This window comes from Dermacentor variabilis, chromosome 1 (genome assembly GCF_050947875.1).
Source record: "Dermacentor variabilis isolate Ectoservices chromosome 1, ASM5094787v1, whole genome shotgun sequence".
Lineage (NCBI taxonomy): Eukaryota > Metazoa > Arthropoda > Arachnida > Ixodida > Ixodidae > Dermacentor > Dermacentor variabilis.
In genome coordinates this window covers 139,252,410-139,272,526 of record NC_134568.1, presented here as the reverse complement: position 1 = coordinate 139,272,526, position 20,117 = coordinate 139,252,410, and the positions used below count along the sequence as shown (strand labels likewise).

The 20,117-nt window shown below is 47.8% G+C and overlaps 2 protein-coding genes and 1 non-coding gene across 3 annotated transcripts in view; all 3 read right to left on the bottom strand.

Annotated features, from left to right (window-relative positions):
• LOC142585315 (alcohol dehydrogenase class-3-like) overlaps positions 1 to 20,117 on the bottom strand; it is a 59,814-nt gene that overhangs the window by 5,562 nt on the left and 34,135 nt on the right. The window contains exons 6-7 of the mRNA XM_075695999.1: positions 5,138 to 5,354; positions 2,180 to 2,310 (exon numbers count right to left, since the gene is read on the bottom strand). Coding sequence (XP_075552114.1) covers positions 2,180 to 2,310; positions 5,138 to 5,354 — 348 coding nt within the window. The remainder of the gene's footprint in view (positions 1 to 2,179; positions 2,311 to 5,137; positions 5,355 to 20,117) is intronic.
• On the bottom strand, positions 13,621 to 13,693 carry TRNAA-AGC (transfer RNA alanine (anticodon AGC)). The gene has a single exon. It is a non-coding gene; the product is annotated as a tRNA-Ala (tRNA).
• LOC142585311 (deoxynucleoside triphosphate triphosphohydrolase SAMHD1-like) lies at positions 15,748 to 19,559 on the bottom strand. Its single transcript, XM_075695985.1, has one exon. The coding sequence runs from the start codon at positions 19,316 to 19,318 to the stop codon at positions 17,795 to 17,797; it is 1,524 nt and encodes a 507-aa protein (XP_075552100.1). The 5' UTR covers positions 19,319 to 19,559; the 3' UTR covers positions 15,748 to 17,794.

Sequence of the window (20,117 nt, the reverse complement as noted above, 5' to 3'; positions counted from 1 at the left end):
ACTAAGATGTCATTAACTCGCGTTTGTTCCCTCACCCAATCTGCTCTTTTCTTATCCCTTAACGTTACACCCATCATTTTTCTTTCCATAGCTCGTTGCGTCGTCCTCAATTTAAGTAGAACCCTTTTCGTAAGCCTCGAGGTTTCTGCCCCGTAGGTGAGTACTGGTAAGACACAGCTATTATACACTTTTCTCTTGAGGGGTAATGGCAACCTGCTGTTCATGATCTGAGAATGCCTGCCAAACGCACCCCAGCCCATTCTTATTCTTCTGATTATTTCCGTCTCATGATCCGGATCCGCCGGCACTATCTGCCCTAGGTAGATGTATTCCCTTACCACTTCCAGTGCCTCGCTACCTATTGTAAATTGCTGTTCTCTTCCGAGACTGTTAAACATTACTTTAGTTTTCTGCAGATTTATTTTTAGACCCACGTTGATCAAATAATTAAGACTAATTATGCAATTATGCGGAATGCACAATACAATCTGAGCATCTCCAAGCGACGTCAACTAACCTTACCTTGGTTCTGTCCAGCTACGTGGCATTTGCATATTTTTAAATATTGGTGCACGGTATATATTTGGAACACCCTGTATATCTACCTCGAACCACTACCTTGGAACGGACCTGGTCGTATCAATCTCTTCCCTGCTTTTTAGAGCGCAGCTCTTAGGCGGTCGTTCCTGCGGCGAGCGTCGGTGTCGGCGGCGTAACCGAGCGAACGAGCACAACGAAAGATGAAAGAGCAAATGCGGAGCGGGATATGAAAGACGCGAGCCGCGAACGGCGGAGACCAATGAGAGCGGCCCCTTCAGTGGCGTGCGCGCGGGAAACTGGTGTCATGCGGAGCGGCCCGACCGATTCATGCGTACTCGCATCTGGTCTCAGCCGGACCGCTCGTTTCGTACGATCGTCTGCTCGCGTCAGCTCTCGTTCACGCTTGTTTGATTTGCTTGGTTTGGCTGTATCTGATTGTATACGCGACGTGAATTGTGTAATACTTTCTGGAAGCTACGCGGGCACCAGCGATTACGCTGGAACCTTCGACGAGTCATGTATAAAAGCCGACGCGCTTGACCCGCAGATCAGATTTTCGACGGTCACCGACTCTGCTACACGTCTCTCTCAAATTATTTGCCTCAGTATATCGCGAAATGAAAATACGTATAAAGCTGAGCTCAAATTTCGCGTTAGGGAGTATCGTAATCGTCGGTGAATTATTTTCCACCAATACTATAAACGTCCTTTGCTTATCGAGATTGCTGACCGGTTGATGCTTCCATCCACAACAAGCGAAAACCGCGTGCTATCGGCGCATATTTCGAATGCACTGGATTGAGTGTGTGTCTCTCAAGCAACTCTTCGTCGTACAGAGCCCACCATGAGCGTCATTGAAGCGCAGGGGGGCGGCATTGTGCTTAACTCAGTGGTGGCGAGGAAGACGGTCGAGCAGAGGGCTGTTTGAAAACACAGGGTTAATTTGGTAATACAGAGGTAATATTATGATTTACTTCCTTGACGGCTACTATGGACGCTGTAGAATTCCTCGAACTTGCTTTATTGGCTGAAAGCAGCACAACTGGCGTATAATTGGGCAACATGGTGTGATTCCGCACTGTGTCACTTCTACCACAGATAGGGTGGCTAGAAGGGCCTTCTAGCCACCCTACCACAGAGTCGGCAACTGTTCCTCCCCGTCAGCAGCCGCCATGCAGTAGCAGAAGGCTCAGTCGGCTGGAAGACTCCCCGTTGACTGCGCCGTGTTTTCTTTTTTCAGCTTCACATGCATAAGCTCTAATATAAAAAGTTGAAGCTGAAATTTCACCACTCACGTAATACACGTAAACTGTATTAACTCGTCTGCAACTCGCATGGTTGAAGGTGGCGTGCGTGACTCTGTTCGCCGAGCGCTTAGCAAGATCGCGGGGCGAAATATAACACCAGCTTTTCTGTGGCTCAGAAGTCAGACTGACCACGTGCAGAAAATGTGCAAGGACACCATTGGCAGTCCAAGTTCGCGAGCATCTTCGCGACTACCCGATATGTCAGCACGATCCCTTCCGGAAGTGGCCACCCGCAGTCTATGTATTAAACAACGCCACTTAAATACGTCGACATGTGTACGTGCAAAGTTTCCCGTGCGCATGCCTTCCGCGCAGCGGTGGGCTGTGCTCACCATAGTGTGGACGTTGCCGATGCACTCGAATGTGAAGTCGAGCCCGCCGTTCGTCTTCTCGGCCAGATGCTGCACAACGGACTTCGACAGCGTGTTCGGGTTTATGCACTCGGTACAGCCGAACTCCTTGGCTGCGCGCAAGAGTAAGCACGTGTGACCGGCGCACGTATATTTGCGCATGCAGGCATCTTTGTGAGATGCTTTGTTTCTTCTTTTTTTTTAAAAAAGAAAGACGTATCCATATAACATAGCTTCGTTCATATGTAGCCATTAGCTTTTGTGTACTTATACGCCAGCGCAGGGTTCGTTCGTGTGATGCACCGTGTCTGTTTGGACATCCCCGGTGCATGCGTGGTGCTAGCGTGCGTGGAGACTATATATAGTTGCCGTTTGCAGAACTGTGATGTGTGTCTTTGTGGCTGAGTTAGTGTGTCTGTTCTTGATTTAGTGTTCTTGTTTTCTTTTTAGTTTCGTCAATCACGGCGAAAATTTTGAGGACTACTTAAAGTGTATGCGCCTAACATATATATGCGATGCATTATTTTAAATGCAACAAATCGGCTCAAATTGGCTCAACCGTCGCCTCATGAGATAATTTATGCCCTCGAATATGCAGGGACGTGCCGCGATAAAGCTGCACGCCGCATGGGAAAATCTGGAGAAAGAAGAGCGCTTGCATGCGCATATATGCGTTGTCTCCGGCAACGATTGCACTTTGTCACACACTTGTGGGTAAAAGACAACTTGCGTGTGCGTTTCATGGTGTGCCCTGTCAGCATACTGTTTGACATGTAGGCCACTTTTCCCTGACATAAAAGCCGCAGTTAATTGACTACAGTGGCGCGCTTCTCAGCTCGAAGTCGTGGGTGCGATTCCGGCTGCTGCGCGCGAATTCGGCAGCGAAATACAAAAACGCTCGTATACTTAGATTTAGGTGAACTAAAAGAACCCCTAGTTGTCAAAATTATTACGGTGTCCCTCATAATCAGATTGTGGTTTTGGCTAGCACGTAAACCTTTGTAATTTCCTTGACATATAAACTCACTTTTGCTGTTGAACTGCCACGACGGGCATTGAAGCTATCCAAGCATGTAGTCTGACGCAGTAATTAACCGCTAGACTTAGAAACATTCTTTAATGCGGCTTTTGTGCGCGCGCTGTTGTGCTGAAGACGCTCAATACATTCTGGCTTTGGCAGAGCTAACTTGCCCTAACCAAGATGGCCGCGTTCCAGCAAGGCGCACCCGAGACGCCTTTTCAGAGCTTGGATGGTGCGAGGAAGGGGAGGCAGCAGGAACAGCGCCAGCAGGTGACACCGCATGCTGACTCCTTAATTACGATTCTAACCCAGGGTCCGCCATCGTGCTTAGGTCAAGCTAAGTGTATGGGAAAGCCTGCCAACGGAATTACGCTTATCCCCCGATTAACCTCGAAATTTCGCTTGTTGCTCGTTATTGAGGCGGGGCGACAACGTCACATACCTCTCGCATTGTCATCTCGTGCATGATGCATATGTATTTGTCCGCTGGCTCATTTGGGTTCAACAGAAGGTTAACTGAACCAGCGTATGTAGACATTCGAAAAGTGATGCAACTTTTCATGTGCATATTGTTTAACGGGACGTTGAAGAAAAACACTTAATTATGGTTAGAGTGCCACCTTCAGAATTCGTTTTAAACAAAGAACACGTCTTCGCAGCAGAGGAAATAAAGGCTCAGTCTTCCCCTCCGGGGTCGTGAGTGTGGCCTCATATGATGATGATATTTAGGGTTTTACGTGCCAAAACCACTTTCTGATTATGAGGCACGCCGTAGTGGGGGGCTCCGGAAATTTAGACCACCTGGGGTTCTTTAACGCGCACCTAAATCTAAGTGCACGAGCGTTATTTTTTTTTTCGCCCCCGTCGAAATGCGGCTGCCGCGGTCGTTATCAAATCCGCGAACTCGAGCAATGCCGTCGCCGCAAAGCTACTGCGGCGGGCACATAAGTGTTGATTCAACGTGCGACCGCTTTTGTTCTGTCGCTTAGACCCTGCGGTGCGCTTTAATTAATGCGGCTCTGCTGCTGCACGCCCTGCGTAAGTTGTCCGGTAGACATATTTGTATGGTTTTATTTTTCAGAAATAGTAGAAACGCACCGTACCGTGCCTTGAACTTAAGTTTATCCAGTTTCCCCACAACCGCTTGCCTTTTCACATCACATTTTCCCTATCCCCCCCCCCCGTTTCTGTATGGGAACTGCGAGTGGAGAGTGGCAACGCTGTTATTCACTCATTTCGCGACTGCGTCGGTTCCACGCATTCTCTGCCTCCTCTCCCCCTCCTCTCTTCCATTCTATCTAGCTTCCTTCTGGACTTGCACGTTAGTAGAAAGGTAAGCGCTTTTGCGGGGGGCCACGAATAATTACAGTAGTGAAGAGGCTAATGGGACGACGCCCAGGGAGCTCCAGAGGGCATAGTGCACATTCGACGTGGTGCGGTCCAAACGAGTTTCTCGCGTCTCTTCTCTGCCACGCTTCCATGTATATACACATGCTCTGAACCTCCCCCCCCCCCCCGACGCGGTGTGCCAGACAGCAGCAGCAGCAGTGGGAAAGTCGAAGGAAGGGGCAAAGAAACATTCGCTTCAAAAAAAGAAAGGATTACAAACACATGGTGCAAAATACAGTTTTAAGATCCTGCTTGTTCGGTTGTCAGACCTTTGACTACTGAACACCCAAGGTCTTATAATTTTATTTTGCACCGTGTTTTTAAATCTCTTTTTCGTGGATCGGGGCACACGGTAGATCGAGCGGCCGTCCTTCTGACGTGGACTGGTAATTGAATAATACAGCTTAACTCAATGTTCAGTAGCGTTTCCTCACACTTCAATTTTATCTCGTAGAGTCGCTGCGAAGAAACGGCCCACGTGATGGCGCGGTCTCTTTCTCGCCTTTTTCACGTTAGGTCTCTGAACGCACCTCGCTGAAACTTGGACTCGTTGATGTCGATGCCTATGATGGACTTGGCGCCTCGCTCTTTGGCTCCCATGGCGACTGAGAGGCCGACCGCTCCCAGCCCCCAGATGCCCACTTTGTTCTCCTTGGTGATCTTGACCGCGTTCAGAGCGGCGCCGTAGCCGCGTGACACGGCGCAGGCCAGAAGCCACACCTTGTCCAGCGGTGCCGCTATGTTGATCTGCGCAGACGCGGGATTAGCGATTAAGGTCGAGCAGCACTTGCTTTCCTTCTGTGTACGTAACCCTCGAGTACAAACATAAACCGAATGAAATGTGAGCGAAAGCCCGCCCTTGCTCTTAAGATTGATAGATTGCTTTAAAATTAACGAAAAGTGAAAAAATAATCGTGTAAAATTTTGCGAAAGAAAGATCTAAGAGAATAAAACTTGCACGAGATTCATGTTTCGAAAACAGGAGATAGCGAAGAGCTGCAACGAATATAGGAAACAAGAGACATAGAGAGACAAATAAAAATAAAGAGCTAGGGGCATAGGTCAGGCCGAAAGCCAGGTCGGAGAGAAGTAAATTTGCGAGACCTTTCTTTCTTTCTTGTTCTTTCATATTTTCACCCTCCGCATATGGCGTTGCGCTGCTGAGCTCGAGGTCGCTGGTTCGAACCCGGCCGCGGCGGTCGCATTCCGATGGGGCCGGATTGCAAAACACTCGTGCACCGTGCGCGCTATAAAGAAGCCCAGGTGGTCAAAATTGATTTGGAGCCCCAAACTACGGAGTGTCTATAATGAGATCGAAGTTTTAGCGCATAAAGCCCCATAATTTAATTTTCTAGACGGCGACACGAAAAGTAGAGGAGGACTCAACAAAGGCTGGAAACCTGCGAAGATAATTTAAAATATAACTTGACAGCAAACAGTAAATAAAAAAAAAGAAATGAAAGATGAAAAACCAGAAACAACAAAAGAAGGGGGAAGGCCAGAGAGAGAAAGGAGAGAAGCAATTAAATCTGACGCATGCATATAGCAAGTGAGCATGAAAGAATAGAGCATAAATTTGTTCATATAGCTACGGAAGGTCTTAACATTGAAATCAAGGAGCACTTCAGCAGCGATGAAAAGCAAGTATACAAAGGAAGAATGCCACACATTTCTAGGAGCCACGACATATTCGATCAACACACTGAAACCTTGCCATATCAGTGGAGCCCACCAACGCAACCCATAAGGGTTTCATAGATCTATTGGTCTCTAATGAACGCAAAACTGGCAACTTGGAGTGTGAACTCAAAGCTCAACCAACCGACTGCGGCTGCCGCGTTGATTTGCAGTGAGTGACGTCACAAAACGGCAGCCGATTAGCATGTCTTCTGCAACACACAGGCTACCAGGCTACTATTCTGAGATGATACGTAAACACTGATCAAGATTGTTGAATTGTTGCCGTATAGCCGTTGCACGCATCAGCGCCGGGAACGTGGCGTCACGTTCCCGGCGCTGGGCGTGCTGCGGCTCGCACTGCGAAATCCCACAGGGAACAATGTAAGATTTGGCGGTCGTAGTTGTAGGGAGAACCTTGACTCTTCGTTGGGACTTAGGCGGGCAGGATTTATTTACAGTAATTTACATTTGAACATGGGATACATTTACACAGTCTAGCGTGACTCCCAAATGGAGCCCGCAAGACGAAGCATACAGCAAACGAGCACACAGCTCACGAGTACATTGACGAGCACAGAGCACGACGAAGAGCACACCTAGCAGCCGACAACCAGCCGTTTTTAACCACTTCGTGTTCCTTAGATCCCTAGGTGTGGCAAAACGTTCGACGTCATCGTAAACCGGCCGACTCTCTGCGGGACGTTTTACAAACACACGCACACACAGGTTTCAGTGCCCCCTCCGCGGGCAGACGACCTTTGCAGCACAGTCGTCGTGGTGTCCATTGTCCTGCGTCCCCGTAGCCAGGTGGTCACGCCCGACCCCAGCCGGCGCCTCTAAATTCCAGAGCGGACGTAGTCCGCAGTTCTCCAAAGGGAGTTCACGGTTGGTTAGCGCTGTCCTCGCTGGTTCTCTGAAGGGCGCCCCCACCGCGGGTGGATCGAAACACGTGCAGCGGGCCACGGCCGGTCTCGAGGGGTGCGCGCGCTTCTCTTAAAGCGCGCGCTCCCCTAGAGACCGGCCGTGAGCGGGCTGAAATAACTTGCACGTTGCCACCTCGGTAGGCCATTCCAACAACCACGGCGTCGGACGGACGCCGTGCCCCCCCCCCCCCCCACCCACACGCACGCACGCACGCACGCACGCACGCACGCACGCACGCACGCACGCACGCGCACGCACGCACAAATGCCTGCCGATTCGAAAATTGAGTTCAGCCACGTTCAAAACCGACGTGGCCCACCCCCGAAATTTGGGTGGCCCACCCTCAGAATCTACTTTGACCAGTTCGAGCACATGACCAAGTGAAAGGTGTTGCGCGGAAGAGTCATACTGTTTTCGCATTCAGTGCACGTAAGGAGACTTAAGTGCCCCTGTAACGTGTAAATGGCACAAGACAGGCTTCTGGCAGCTCTGATGTAACTTGGTAGCGCGGAAACAAAAAGCGAGACAGAAGGGAGAGGTGAAAGTTGCACATGATGTACATTCTGTGTCTTGATGGCGCCCGAGGCTATACTTCAACGCGCATAGAAAGCAACCCCGAAAAAAAAAAAAATCTGGCAGAACCCATATCTCACGATGAATGTCGACGTTTATGCGATTAGCACTGAAACAATGTATGTAGCTATACACGTCGCATTGTCACCGCCAAAAGGCGTCATGTACGGGGGGTGCCGTACTGCGGCCGGACTCCTCTCTCTGGACACATGCATGCGCCATCGAGTACCGCCGCCGCCCAAGGCGCGTGTCTAAATATAACGGGATGGCCACCTCTGGGAAAACTTTTGGCGTTGCCGCAATCTCCGCGATTTTAGCCACGCCTTTTCTTGAAAATGGCAGATCGGAAAGCCGCCGCAGTACCTTGATGAGGATTAGGGAAGACGATTTTCTCTACAATGTACAGTTTGGGTATTGAATGCGCAGATACGGAGTGATCATCATGTACATATCAAAGACAGAATTAGTGACAATGCCTGTAGCTGCATGGGTGGGCTGTTTCGGCGGTTATTTATTTATTTATTTATTTATTTATTTATTTATTTATTTATTTATTTATTATACATACTTTCAAGGCCTAGTTGGCACAACAGAAAGGAGTGGTGAAAATACACAAAATTTGCAGTACAGGACAAAAATAGAAAATCAAACTATTAGGCACTTTTAACGGCGATATTGAAGTTAGTGGTGTCACAAATTGAGACTGGAGGCGGGAAGGCGGTTCCATTCATTGAAGGTTCTTAGCAAAAACGATGAATGGTACAAATTAGTTCGACAATATGACGCTTATTTTGTGTTGATGGTCGATGCGAGACGAGATGTAACTTGGTGAGGTGAAAAGATTTTCTTTAAGAGAAGGGTTAAAGTACTATATTCTATGAAAAAGACAGAGGCGAGAGTACCTGCGACGTAACGAGAGGCAAGAGGCAAGACTGGAATGAGCTAGGTCCCATATGGCACAAGCATGTCCTAATTTTGGACGGCCGAGTGTTTTGTATAGAGTAAGCTTTAGTGAGGTGGGCACTGATGCAAAGTTTCGTCTGAAATAACCTAACGTTGGGTAGCATTGTTAGTGACATATTAAACATGCATATTCCATGAAAGGTTGCTAGTAATATAAATGCCAAGATGCTTATAGGAGTTAACAACCAACAGGGCAATACCATTAATAGAATATGGCAATATATCACGATAGGTAGAGCTAGAGGAGACGCGCATACTTTTGCATTTAGTTGTGTTAAGCAGCATTAGCCATTTGTTGCACCAGTTGGATACGCTATCCAAGTTGTCCTGTAGCTTCCCGGCATCGCTAAGGTTAATTATTTTGCGATAGATGACAGAATCGTCCGCGAACAGCCTAATCGTTGAATTAGAGATACAGTCAGCAAGGTGATTAATGTAGATGAGAAAAAGCAAGAGACCGAGTACCGATCCTTGTGGTACATCGGATGTTACGGAACAAGGTCTGGACGTAAATTCGTTAGCGGTTACATACTGGGTCCTGTTAAAGAGGAAATCCTTTAGCCATACAAATACCTTGGGATCAATATTGAGAAAGGAAAGTTTAAAGATCAGTAAATCGTGAGAAACAGAATCGAAAGCTCGCGAGAAGTCCAGAAATACGCAGTCGCTGTCAATTTTCTGATCTGCATTATTAATATTAACCAAATCGTTCATAAAAGAAAAGAGCTGCGTTTCAAAGGAAAATAATTGTCTAAAGCCATGCTGCGCGTTGTTAAAGAGAGTTGGTCTCGAGAAAATTAATGAGATGCGAATAAATTATATGATCCAACATTTTTTTTTACTTGGGATGCATGTTAAAGCATTTGGTCAATTATTAGTGGGATGGATTCCACCTGTCCTATGAACCGGAACCACCTTTCCCACCTTCACGTCTTTTGGCAGGGCAGAAAGCTGTAAAGACTGGTAAAAAATCTTCGACAAAATAATAAAAGTATATATTTTTCAGTGCCTTTTAGCATTTCTCAGTTTATGGACTCGGGGCCACAAGACGAACAAATTTTTAGATTGCTGATAAGTTTGCCAACGCGCACCCAATCAAAAAAGATGTAATCCATATAGCGGAAAACGCGTGTGATAAAAGTGGCACAGCAGTTGCAAGCGACTGCTGAAAAAATGAAAAGGTGTCATTCAAGATATCACAGCACTCGTGAACCAAACAGGCACGTCAGACTGAATTAACGGCAGGGCATTCTTTTTTCGTACCATTCACAACAAATCAAAATTTCCGTGGGTTAGAAACCAGAAACGATGGAAGAGTATTGCTCAGAAAAGTTTCTTAATTATCGGGTTTTACGCGCCAAAACCACGATCTGATTATGAAGCACGCCGTAGTGGGAGGACTCCGGACCACCTGGGGTTCTTCAACGTGCACCTAAAGCTAAGTGCACGGGTGTTTTCGCATATCGCCCTCATCGAAATGCGGTCGCCTTGGCCGGGGTTCGATCCCGCGACCTCGGGCTTAGCAGCCCAACACCATAGCCACTAAGCGACCACGGCAGGTTCAGAGAAGTTTGGCATTAGCTAATGCCGAATAAAATGTGGCGATAATGGGACCAGTGATCAGGATGATTGCCTGTGCCGAATGTTATCTGAAACTACTCGCGAAGTGGCTTATACGACCTTTGTATGCTGACCATGTATGCATGTTTAATAATTATATTCATTATATATTACATCAACTTCTTACACAAAACGTTAACATATAATGCGGGGTCACAGGCATGTACAAATCACACCATTCTGTTATGGAATGGTAAATTATATTTAAGGTATTCTTGCATTTACTTTATTTTCTCTTATTTAGCTACTAAGGATGTGCGTAAGCCCGTCCTTTGCAAGTCGTCCAGAATGGACATGTCCGACTACGATTCCTTTATAAAACCTGAGCATTTAATGTCTACTCACTAATGTCTCTAAAGACCACCGATTTGTGCAGAAAATGGTGAATTGCATTTCACGGATTATTTTATTTACTTTATTTTTAGCCGTTCGGTTTGCCCCCCTGGGAATGTGCCCGTTCTTGGTCAGTCTTCCAGGATGGGCATGCCCCACTGTGACACAAGAGACACAGAATTACCTAAATGTTGCTTGATACGCGTATAGTATTTTTCTGCGCATGCACCTGTCATCACCATTCTTCGCTCCACAAGCATCATGCATCGCCTTCGCCCATGTGACATCGCTGCATATACTTCTACACTGTATACATCCGCCTCAATTAGAGCTTGCGTTCCGGCATAGCTTATTGTGATCGATGCAGTGCATAAACACGACAATAAAGTTGTGACCTTTGTGGTGGATAAACAAGAAAGATTCCATGAGATTACTCGTTGCATAGTATATGAAAGCAAACACAATTGTACGCATCGCCGTTAGTTGCAATGCATCTAATTGACCGCTTTACTAAAGTTTCGCTTCGCATAGATTCCAACGTATGCGTTAGACCTGCATTTTTTTTTTTCAGAATGAACTTTTTGGAAGCAGAGCGCTGCAGTGTTCATCTCTGTTTCTGCGTCTATGCTGTTCTCGCGCTCTTGATTTTAGCCACGGAAACGAATTCGCGCTTTCGATGCGTATTTTTATATGTGTATAAACACAGAATCCCAAGCGTTTCTTTTTCTCTACACGTGTCCGCCCGCACGTTTCTGTTCATTGCAAATTACGTACAGATCCAGCGTTTAGGGGCACGCCCTCCTGTTAAACGCCGCAGGGGGAGGCTTGATCAACGATTCTGTGGAACAAACTTTTGTTGTGTTTTAAGTCTCGATAAAGACGAATGCTCGTATAATCGATCTTTAAATAATAACTAGAGAAAACACGAAAAGCGCAACATTTTCTACCTCGATTTCGTCTAGGACCAAACCGTGGCGCAGCCAGAATTTTTTTTTTTTTTTTTCGATGGAAGGAGGTGGGTGGGGGAGGAGGAGTCCGGGAAGGCCCTATAGTAAGACAAAAATTTCTGAGCGTTGGGGCACTAAGGGATTTTATGGGGCACGTGTGCCACCTCCTGGCTAGCGGAGTAGCCACGCGTTGGCACACTGTGACCGAATGAATAGTGCCCGATTTTTAACGGCAACTTTTGAAAGTTATAAAACCTGGAAAAGGAGGTGCCTTTAATTTGGGACAAGTTCTTGCTTTCTTTTTTGCAGTTACGACAGCTGATCATAAAATGCCCTAATATGCCGTCACAGGCACCGCACTAGTACTGCAAGAAAAAGAGAATTTTCGTTGCACGACATGTCGTGCGAGACGGTTCGATCTTTCTTTCTTCAAAGTAAACACTTCTTTTTTCTTGTTGCTTCGAGAATCTGCTTGCATGCACGAGGCACAGAAACATCCTTAGAAAGCTCTCTCATAACGCTGTTGCTTACCGTTACTGTTATCGCCCCTAGCTGTTACTGGGGCGGCGTACACAGTAAGCTCAGGGATCGATGCCCGAGTATGCTCAAAGGAAACAATTTGCGCTGCGGCGAGCTACTACATATATTGCCGACTTGATTTAAACAGTCCGGCTTGTGGCCGACATGTACGCTTCTCTTTCTTCTCACGCTGGGGCAGTTTTGTCGTAGATGTTCGCGCTGTTAATCTTAAGCCTAGAGACCACGGCATCAGCAAAAAAACATTGCAATTTTCTTCTAGCACAGCCGTGCAACTTGAATTTGTGTAAATGCATTGATCGAGTACAATGTAGTCGTATGCGTCACTTGACTTAATTTAGCCAGAATAGATTTCAGCCAGATTTCGCGGCATCTACTGTCTCTAAAGTTTCCCTCGCGAATGTTGCGTATACACGGAGGCTACTGCAATATTATTGAGCTGTATCACCATAGAATAAAGAACCGCGCCTTATTTATTTATCTTTAACGCACCGCGTAGCGCCGCCACAGAGGTGCTGCTATCTCTCGGCTTCCATTAGAACTAATTTTTCGCTTTTTGTGAGCCTCCGAGCGGGTGCGCACTGTGTGCGCAATCTCGAAGGCAATGCTGTTTCGTGCTATGATAGCTAGCACGTCCGGCTGTGCGCATAAGCTGATCTTTATTTATCTATTATCTCTCGAAGTGTAACATGCGTTACCGCGAGGTGCTATTCAGCATGGTTCTCTTACAAGTGTTCGCAATCATTTTGTTCACTGCTGAGCGCTCGCCAAACGTCACACCGCTGCGTGTGCGTTTCTTATTCTAGAAATTATCTGATTGTGTATTGTTTATCAATCCGGACTATGGCTCGCCTTCCTTTTGGTTCAATTTGGAAGATAAAAATGTAAGCTGTATGAAAATATAAGCTGCGTAAATTTTAGCGCATAAATTTGTAAACAAAAATACTTCATTATTACACTTTATCCATACATCATAGAATAAACCAGTGTTTACTTATGTCGCTTTAATTTCACTTTTCTAGTTACGATGGCATCTTAAAAAATCCTCCATTCCATTGTTCGCTCTGAAGATTTTTTTCATCTGTACTTAAAAAAAAAAAAAAAAAAAGAGATTCGACCATCGACTCTGGGGCACTTTGCGAAGGTGTTGTGTAAATGTTGTGCTCAATGAAATAAGCACGCTTATCTAACAATTATGCTAGATATGCGAGACGTTTCAGCGGAGGACAATGATACGAGACGGGATTCTTGGAATTCAGATATAACGCCTGCAATGTCACTTGCTGTTGGCGGACTCAAAGACTGTAGCGACTACAGCATGCCTTGGGCATGCGTAAGGTTCGGAACACGATTTTGTACCACCGTGGGCTTTATATTCAACGCAAAACATACATTTGCCGTAATAAACTGCTAAAAAAAAAGGGAAAAAAAAGTAGTGGAGGTGCGGGGTATCGATCCCCGTACCTCTCGCATGCTAAGCGAGCGCTCTACCATCTGAGCTACACCCCCGACGGAAAGCTCCGTGTAAAATAACGGTATATAAACGTTTAAGTTTTGTAAATAATGTAATTATGGGCAAAATTCTTATTGTGGCTATCGTATTTCAAACGCCTTCGAAACGATAACCTCTGAACACAGAAGTCGTGTAGTGAATTTTATTTTCGCCATATTGCTCAAGTTTGCCCGCTGGTAATCGTTCGCGAGAAAATCGGATACCAAGCTGAGCACTCCAACAAAAAATCCGGCTACCTGGGCTGGGAGTTACTCGGTTTTGTGTCATTTGTCTGTGCGTGGGCTGGGAGCAGTATAGTTTGTATAGGTGTTCTGTGGCAGCGTGTGCAAGGACGCTCAATGAATATCAGTTTGGGCTTGCAGGAAGTCGCTGACATAGGTTTGGCCGGGGTACGCTGCGAAGAAATTCAGCTTTTAACACTTCCAGGTTCCACGCATTCTGCGAGCGCGCTGCATTTTCCTCAATGAAGAAAACCAAAACGGGAAAATGAAAGGCAGAACTGCAAAACCCGGATGATTGTACTGCTTCAGGCAGAAGATATGTAGTATGCTTAATTATACACGACGACTGCGCTGTTTAACAGAGAAAAAAAGTAAACTATAATGTTATCCATTTCGTTGTTGGGTATTACCCGTTATGCGCGTTATTCCATAAAACGCTTATGCTTGAGTTACGGTAATATGGAATATGTAAGCAGTAAGTTTTTACCGCAGCCACCTACCTTAGAATGGGGAGAGCAGCGAAACATATTTTTCGGCAATAAACACGTTAGCGGTCTTTCAATTAACTTTTATACCGAATTATGGAATTTGACGCCCCGAAGCTGTAATGGGACGTCGTATATGTAGTGGATGCCAGGCTTCGGATTAATTCTATAAAGGATTTTCGCAATCCGCCCCCATCGAATGTGGCTGACGAGGTCAGGAATCTAACCTGGGCACGACTTCGTGGCTACTTGCGGAAATCGCCGAATAGAGTCCCTGCATGTAGATAACTAGTTTCAAGATATTCAAGCAGTCAGAATATGCACGGGCTTTGTCCCACATTGCACGGATGAGGATATTTGGGAATATATCACGCCAGCGCACTCTTTTTCCACAAGTTCGGAGTGTGCTATTCTCGAAACTGGTGATCATAAATGTTCAGTCGGCGCAAATCGATTAAGAAGCGCGGTTATCGAAAAGAAGCTCAATATTTCCTCAGCCTGGGCAAGCAGTGTATTCGGGCGTCCAACCAACGCTAGCGTATGCGAAAAACATGTCTCGTGTTAGCTTTACTTGATACACTCACAAGCTCCTCGGAAATTTAACGTTTCCTCAGATACCGCGCGCGAGGTCTTTAAACTTGCTGCGCCGACTGCTAATTGTTCTTGCGACATGTACTGTACACACTAACGGGGGCAATTAAGTGCGCGCGCTCCTTCGTGTCAGTTTGCGTTTTCTTTGTTCCTCTTATGCCCGTCACGGTGTATGCTGTACATGCAGGTGGCGACAAAATACGGGATCTGCGAGCCCGTGCCAAACTACATTCTTTAACGAAGCAAGCGTCTGTCGATACGTGGCATTGAGCATGCGCGTCCCGTCACGCTCGCGTATGTACCTGGTCATAAGCCCACTTTTTGCCGGCCTGCTGTATGAATCGCGATGACTGCAGATTACGCTAGGAGAGCGCTTTTTTTTTTTTCGGTCGGCGGAGTTTTCACTGCATTGTCACAACGGCTGAAACAAACACCGCTCTTTTAGTGTAATGTTCCGCAATCGCAATTCCGACAGCAGGCTGGCAAAAAATGGGCGCCTGGGCGGGCACACGAACATGTTTCGACAGTGCGCTTGCTTCAATGCAGCGTGGCATGCGCTCGCAGATCCCGCATTACTTTGTCCTCGCCTGTATACTACACAGCGCAAGAGCGATGAACGCCAAGGACGCCAAGTAGCCCGATTAACGTGTCGCCGAAAAAAAAAAAGACCGTTTCCTTACCGTGGTTGGATTTGCAGTCTTTAAAACCTTTTTTTGGCACCTGCCCACTCGAAACACATTGCTGATCACGCGGTCATGTTTGCCAATGCACTTTATTAATTCAGCAGACCAGACATATAGAACAACACAGTGAAATCCACCGGTTCAGGCCTGTCGATCACTTTCGCTCGTTACCGCGAAGGCCATCGGCGCACCGTAACCGCGCGTCGCGGAGAGTACGAGCCCGGCTGGCTGGGATGTTTGCGCCAGATGACACGAAGTTACCCACAAGACTTTCTCGGGACTTCTATTGCGCGGGCTGGTGAAAGACATTGGACAGACATTTGAGAAATAATTAAGTAACATCTGCTGTTCAAATACCATGGTCGACATACTGAGCCTCTCACAACCCGCATTATATATCGTTTGCTTCAGCGACGACTGTCTCCAGTTGTACATAAGGAATTCGAGGCCGCCCAACGAGTCATAGCAATGACGGATATGGGAAACAGCGCGCGATAATAACAAAAAAGCAAATTAACTATTATTTACGAATTAACGTTTTAATTCGTCAATTGATTGCTTTAGTGGCTCACGTCGCAATTGCGGAAATTATGTCCCACTTGGTACGAATCCTGAGACTAGCTTCAGCTTACAGATATGCGTCCCCAAGCTTCCCACAAGGTAGCATTGGCCGTCTATAGCAACGTTCCCACAAAGTCTTCGTCAGGTACATGCACTCAGGGTATGCTCAGGATATATATTTCGAAATTGGTGCTGCTCTCAGTATCCCAACATGTCTTGAACAGCACAGAAGGCCTTAAATTTCGCAGCTGCTACATGTACATTAAGGCAGTCAATTATAAATTTAATTAGCGAAATTATTTTAAACGTTTACGGGCCGCATCTGTTTCTGATGTCCAGCGCAGCTATTAATTTTGGTGAGTAAATTTTAAATGATTGTTTCGTTTCAGATTCTCATATTTTTTTTTTCTAACTGGGGCGCAATCGGAGATCGTTGTTCGAAACGCAAACTGAACGCGTGTTTCGAACAACGATCTCCGATTGCGCCGCGCCCATAGAGACAATAATCGCCGAAACACCTCGTATATGAACACAAATGGCTTGGAAAGACATCTTAAATATATCACTTTTTCCGTCTGTATACTTCTTTTTCTAAGAGTATTATAGAACCCGAAGTGTTACATATAAAAACTATTATATAGTATATATTAACTTCGATCATTCCTTCTTTGGAACATATTAAAATGAGATAGTCATGAGCTGTGTACTTCGACACGAGTGACGCAGTCGCTTGGCTGCTGGGTCGAACTTTATATCTTTCGTCCTATGACGCGCGCGGGCTCGTCGTAACAACCACCCCCCCTCCCTCCCTTTCGACTACGTCGTATCACATTTCTCTTTTATGACCCGCCAAAAGGGACAGAACGACATCCCTGAGACTGTTCCAGGTTTCACGCAAGGCGCTCGTCGTAACACTGCTACTCCGCATGCACAAACGAATGCTCGCACACCGGTGTTCAAACTAAATGTGCCACTTTCCACCACATTTTAGGGAATGTCATAAACGAAGTCCTCAAGGACGATAACCACAACGGAGCGTGACATCTGGGCGCTATAGTGCCCAATTATAGGATGGATACATACGGATATGGGATGCTACTAAACGCACATTCCTCACGGATCGTCTTACATTCTCGAATTCGCACGTGACAACGCGTTCATGATGCTAACATCTGAACATCCGAGCACTGGGATATAAACGATCAACCTGGCGAAAGGTACGTTACGGACGCACTGTCACCGAGTTTCATTCGAGACGAAGAGCAATTAAGCGGTCATATAGAAGTAGTGATCACAACGGGGTCCAAGAGAGTTACTACACACAAAGTGGAAAGGAGGCGAGACAGCACAGGCCATCGCTGCAGCAATGTTGTCAGTCGCGCACGCGGCGTCGCGACGAATCACGCGACATACGTAGGTCAATCTAACGCAGATACATGCCGTATATTTACCAGCACTCTAAAATAACTTGAATTAAGGGGCTGCACGCTCGCTCTACTATACACCCCGAGGGAAACATTCGCATACACTTAGGCTCGTACGACTGGCAGCGCCATTTACTCCTGGCACTGGAGCGCTTTAAGGCAGAGCTCGATGTGCTCGTCCAAGCCCGGCTTGGCCGGTGCTCGAAGCAGCACGTGCCAGCGCGCGTCTTGGAAACGGGACGGAAGGACTGGCGACTGATCCCGCAGTTGTTCCGCGTGCAACGCTCGGCGGGGCTCTGCCTTGCGGAAGAAGAGCACCTTCTTCACCGGATCCTCCTCGCCACAGCCCCAGTGGATGTTGACCAGATTCACGACGAGGTCTTCCGCCTTGGGCTTGACGTCCTGCGGGAGCGCGGCCATTATGGCCTCGCGCAGCGTCTCCTCGCTGCTGCTGACCCCTCCGTCGTCGCTCTTGGGGACGCTGCCCAGGAAGCGGTACAGCGGACAGGGTCTGCACGATCGGGTCTCGAGCGCCTTCCATAGCTGCTGCGCGCGCAGCACCTCGGGCTGCTGCTTGGCGTCGGCTCGGCGCACGGAGAGCTCGACCCATGCGTCGGTGAGCGCGACGAAGGCCTCGACCTGCTGCCGGCTGGCGTCCGGCTGTCCGGCCTCGTGCGTCGTCCACCACAGCCGCAGACGACCGCCGCCGCTAGGCGAAGCCACCTTTTCGTCTGCCAGCTGCAGTGCGTCGCAGATCATGGCCTCGAATACGCTGATCATGTGGTGGTGGTAAACGTTGTAGTGCAAAGTGCTGCGCATGCGGAACATCTCGTACACGTTGCTGAGCTCCTTGTCGCGGAACGCTATGCGCGTGAGGCCCTCGTGCTCGATGACGCGCGCGCTACCAACGAGCCGCTGGAACTGGAAGCCGCAAGCCAGACCGACGGCGTGGCAGTCACGCAGGTAGTAGTCCCACTTGTCCACGTCCAATCCGGAATCGCGGTTGTTGACCACTTGAAAAAGGAACCATCGGGAGGGTTCGACGCCGTTCGTGTCGCCCAATATGAGTCCCTGCACCAGCTTGACGTCGTCTGCTGTCAGGCCTTGGCCGGGCCATTTCGCCTCCCATGCGCCGAACGTCCGGTCCAGTCCGTTCGCAGCGATCAAGTGCGCAAGAATCTTGCACGACATTGCCTCGTGGGTCCAACGAGGTTTCAGGCCCCTGTCACGGGCGCCGCGGCTGTAGAAGTGCTCCCAGAAGTGCGAGAATGGGCCGTGTCCGAGATCGTGGCACAGGCCGGCCAATTCGAGGCAAAGCAATTCCTTGTCGCTCAGATTTAGCTCAGGCTGACATTCACGTAGATGCGAGCCCAACACTCGAGCTAGATGAGCCGTGCCGAGGCTGTGCTCAAAGCGACTGTTTGAGGCGCCCGGGTAAAGGTAGGCTACGTGCCCCAGCTGGCGAATGTGCCGCAGTCGCTGGAACTCGGGTGTGTCGATCACGGCTATGGACACCGGGTGTAATAAGATTTGGCCATGCACGGGATCCCAGAACACCTTCCGCGCAGGCAGCATGTCGGCGCGGAGATCTGCCGTCACCGTCTCCGCATCCGCGTCGGAGCGCGCGCGGCTTTCACCACCGTCCGTGTTGCCCATCGCCCTATCGCTAGCACTGGTGCTCCCTTAAAACAAAGGTAGGCTCGTCCTTGCTGCAGGACTGTGTATGCGGTCAGTGATATCACAGTATTCTTTAGGAAAGACCGGACTTACGGAGCACCAGAAAGCGGAAGAGCCAGCAGAAGTATAATGCAGCTGCGGTTTCGAATCACTGAGAATGCCAGCCGTCTGCACTGTGACCGTCTGCGACGAGTTGAGTGAAGAGACTGGAGAAATGATATCACTTCTGCTTTACACAGCAGTAGACAGACAAATGCACTGCGCCCATTATGCCGGGAAGACTGTTGATAGCTAGCGCCATCTAGGCAGGCTTTTATAAATTGTTTTCGAAGTTTTAAAATTGGCCGCCAGGCGCTCACCGAGGAACAAGGCGGTAAATTCAAACCAAAAGTCAGCATCCCCGTTACCGAAAAACCGATTTCATAAGACCAATTTCATGAAAATCATACAAAAGGTATTGCAGTAGTGACAATAGTGATTTGAAATGCGTATCTTGAAATAACTCGCCGCGTGAAAAAAGTCGCAGAGATTACAAGCACGTATAATGTAAATGTTTAGCTTACCCGCAGGCTATGAACAGTGGGCTGTAGACGAAGAAAGGCATTCGCAGCAGTATCAATATTCATAATCATCATCATCATCAGCCTGGCTACGCCCACTGCAGGGCAAAATCTCCAACTACCCCGGTCGTGTGCTAATTGTGGCCATCTTGTCCCTGCAAACTTCTTAATCTCATCCGTCCACCTAACATTCTGCCGCCCCCTGCTACGCTTCCATT

Coding starts and splice junctions, on each gene's coding strand:
- LOC142585311 (XM_075695985.1), bottom strand. CDS start 19,318: ATGGGCAACACGGACGGTGGTGAAAGCCGCGCGCGCTCCGACGCGGAT.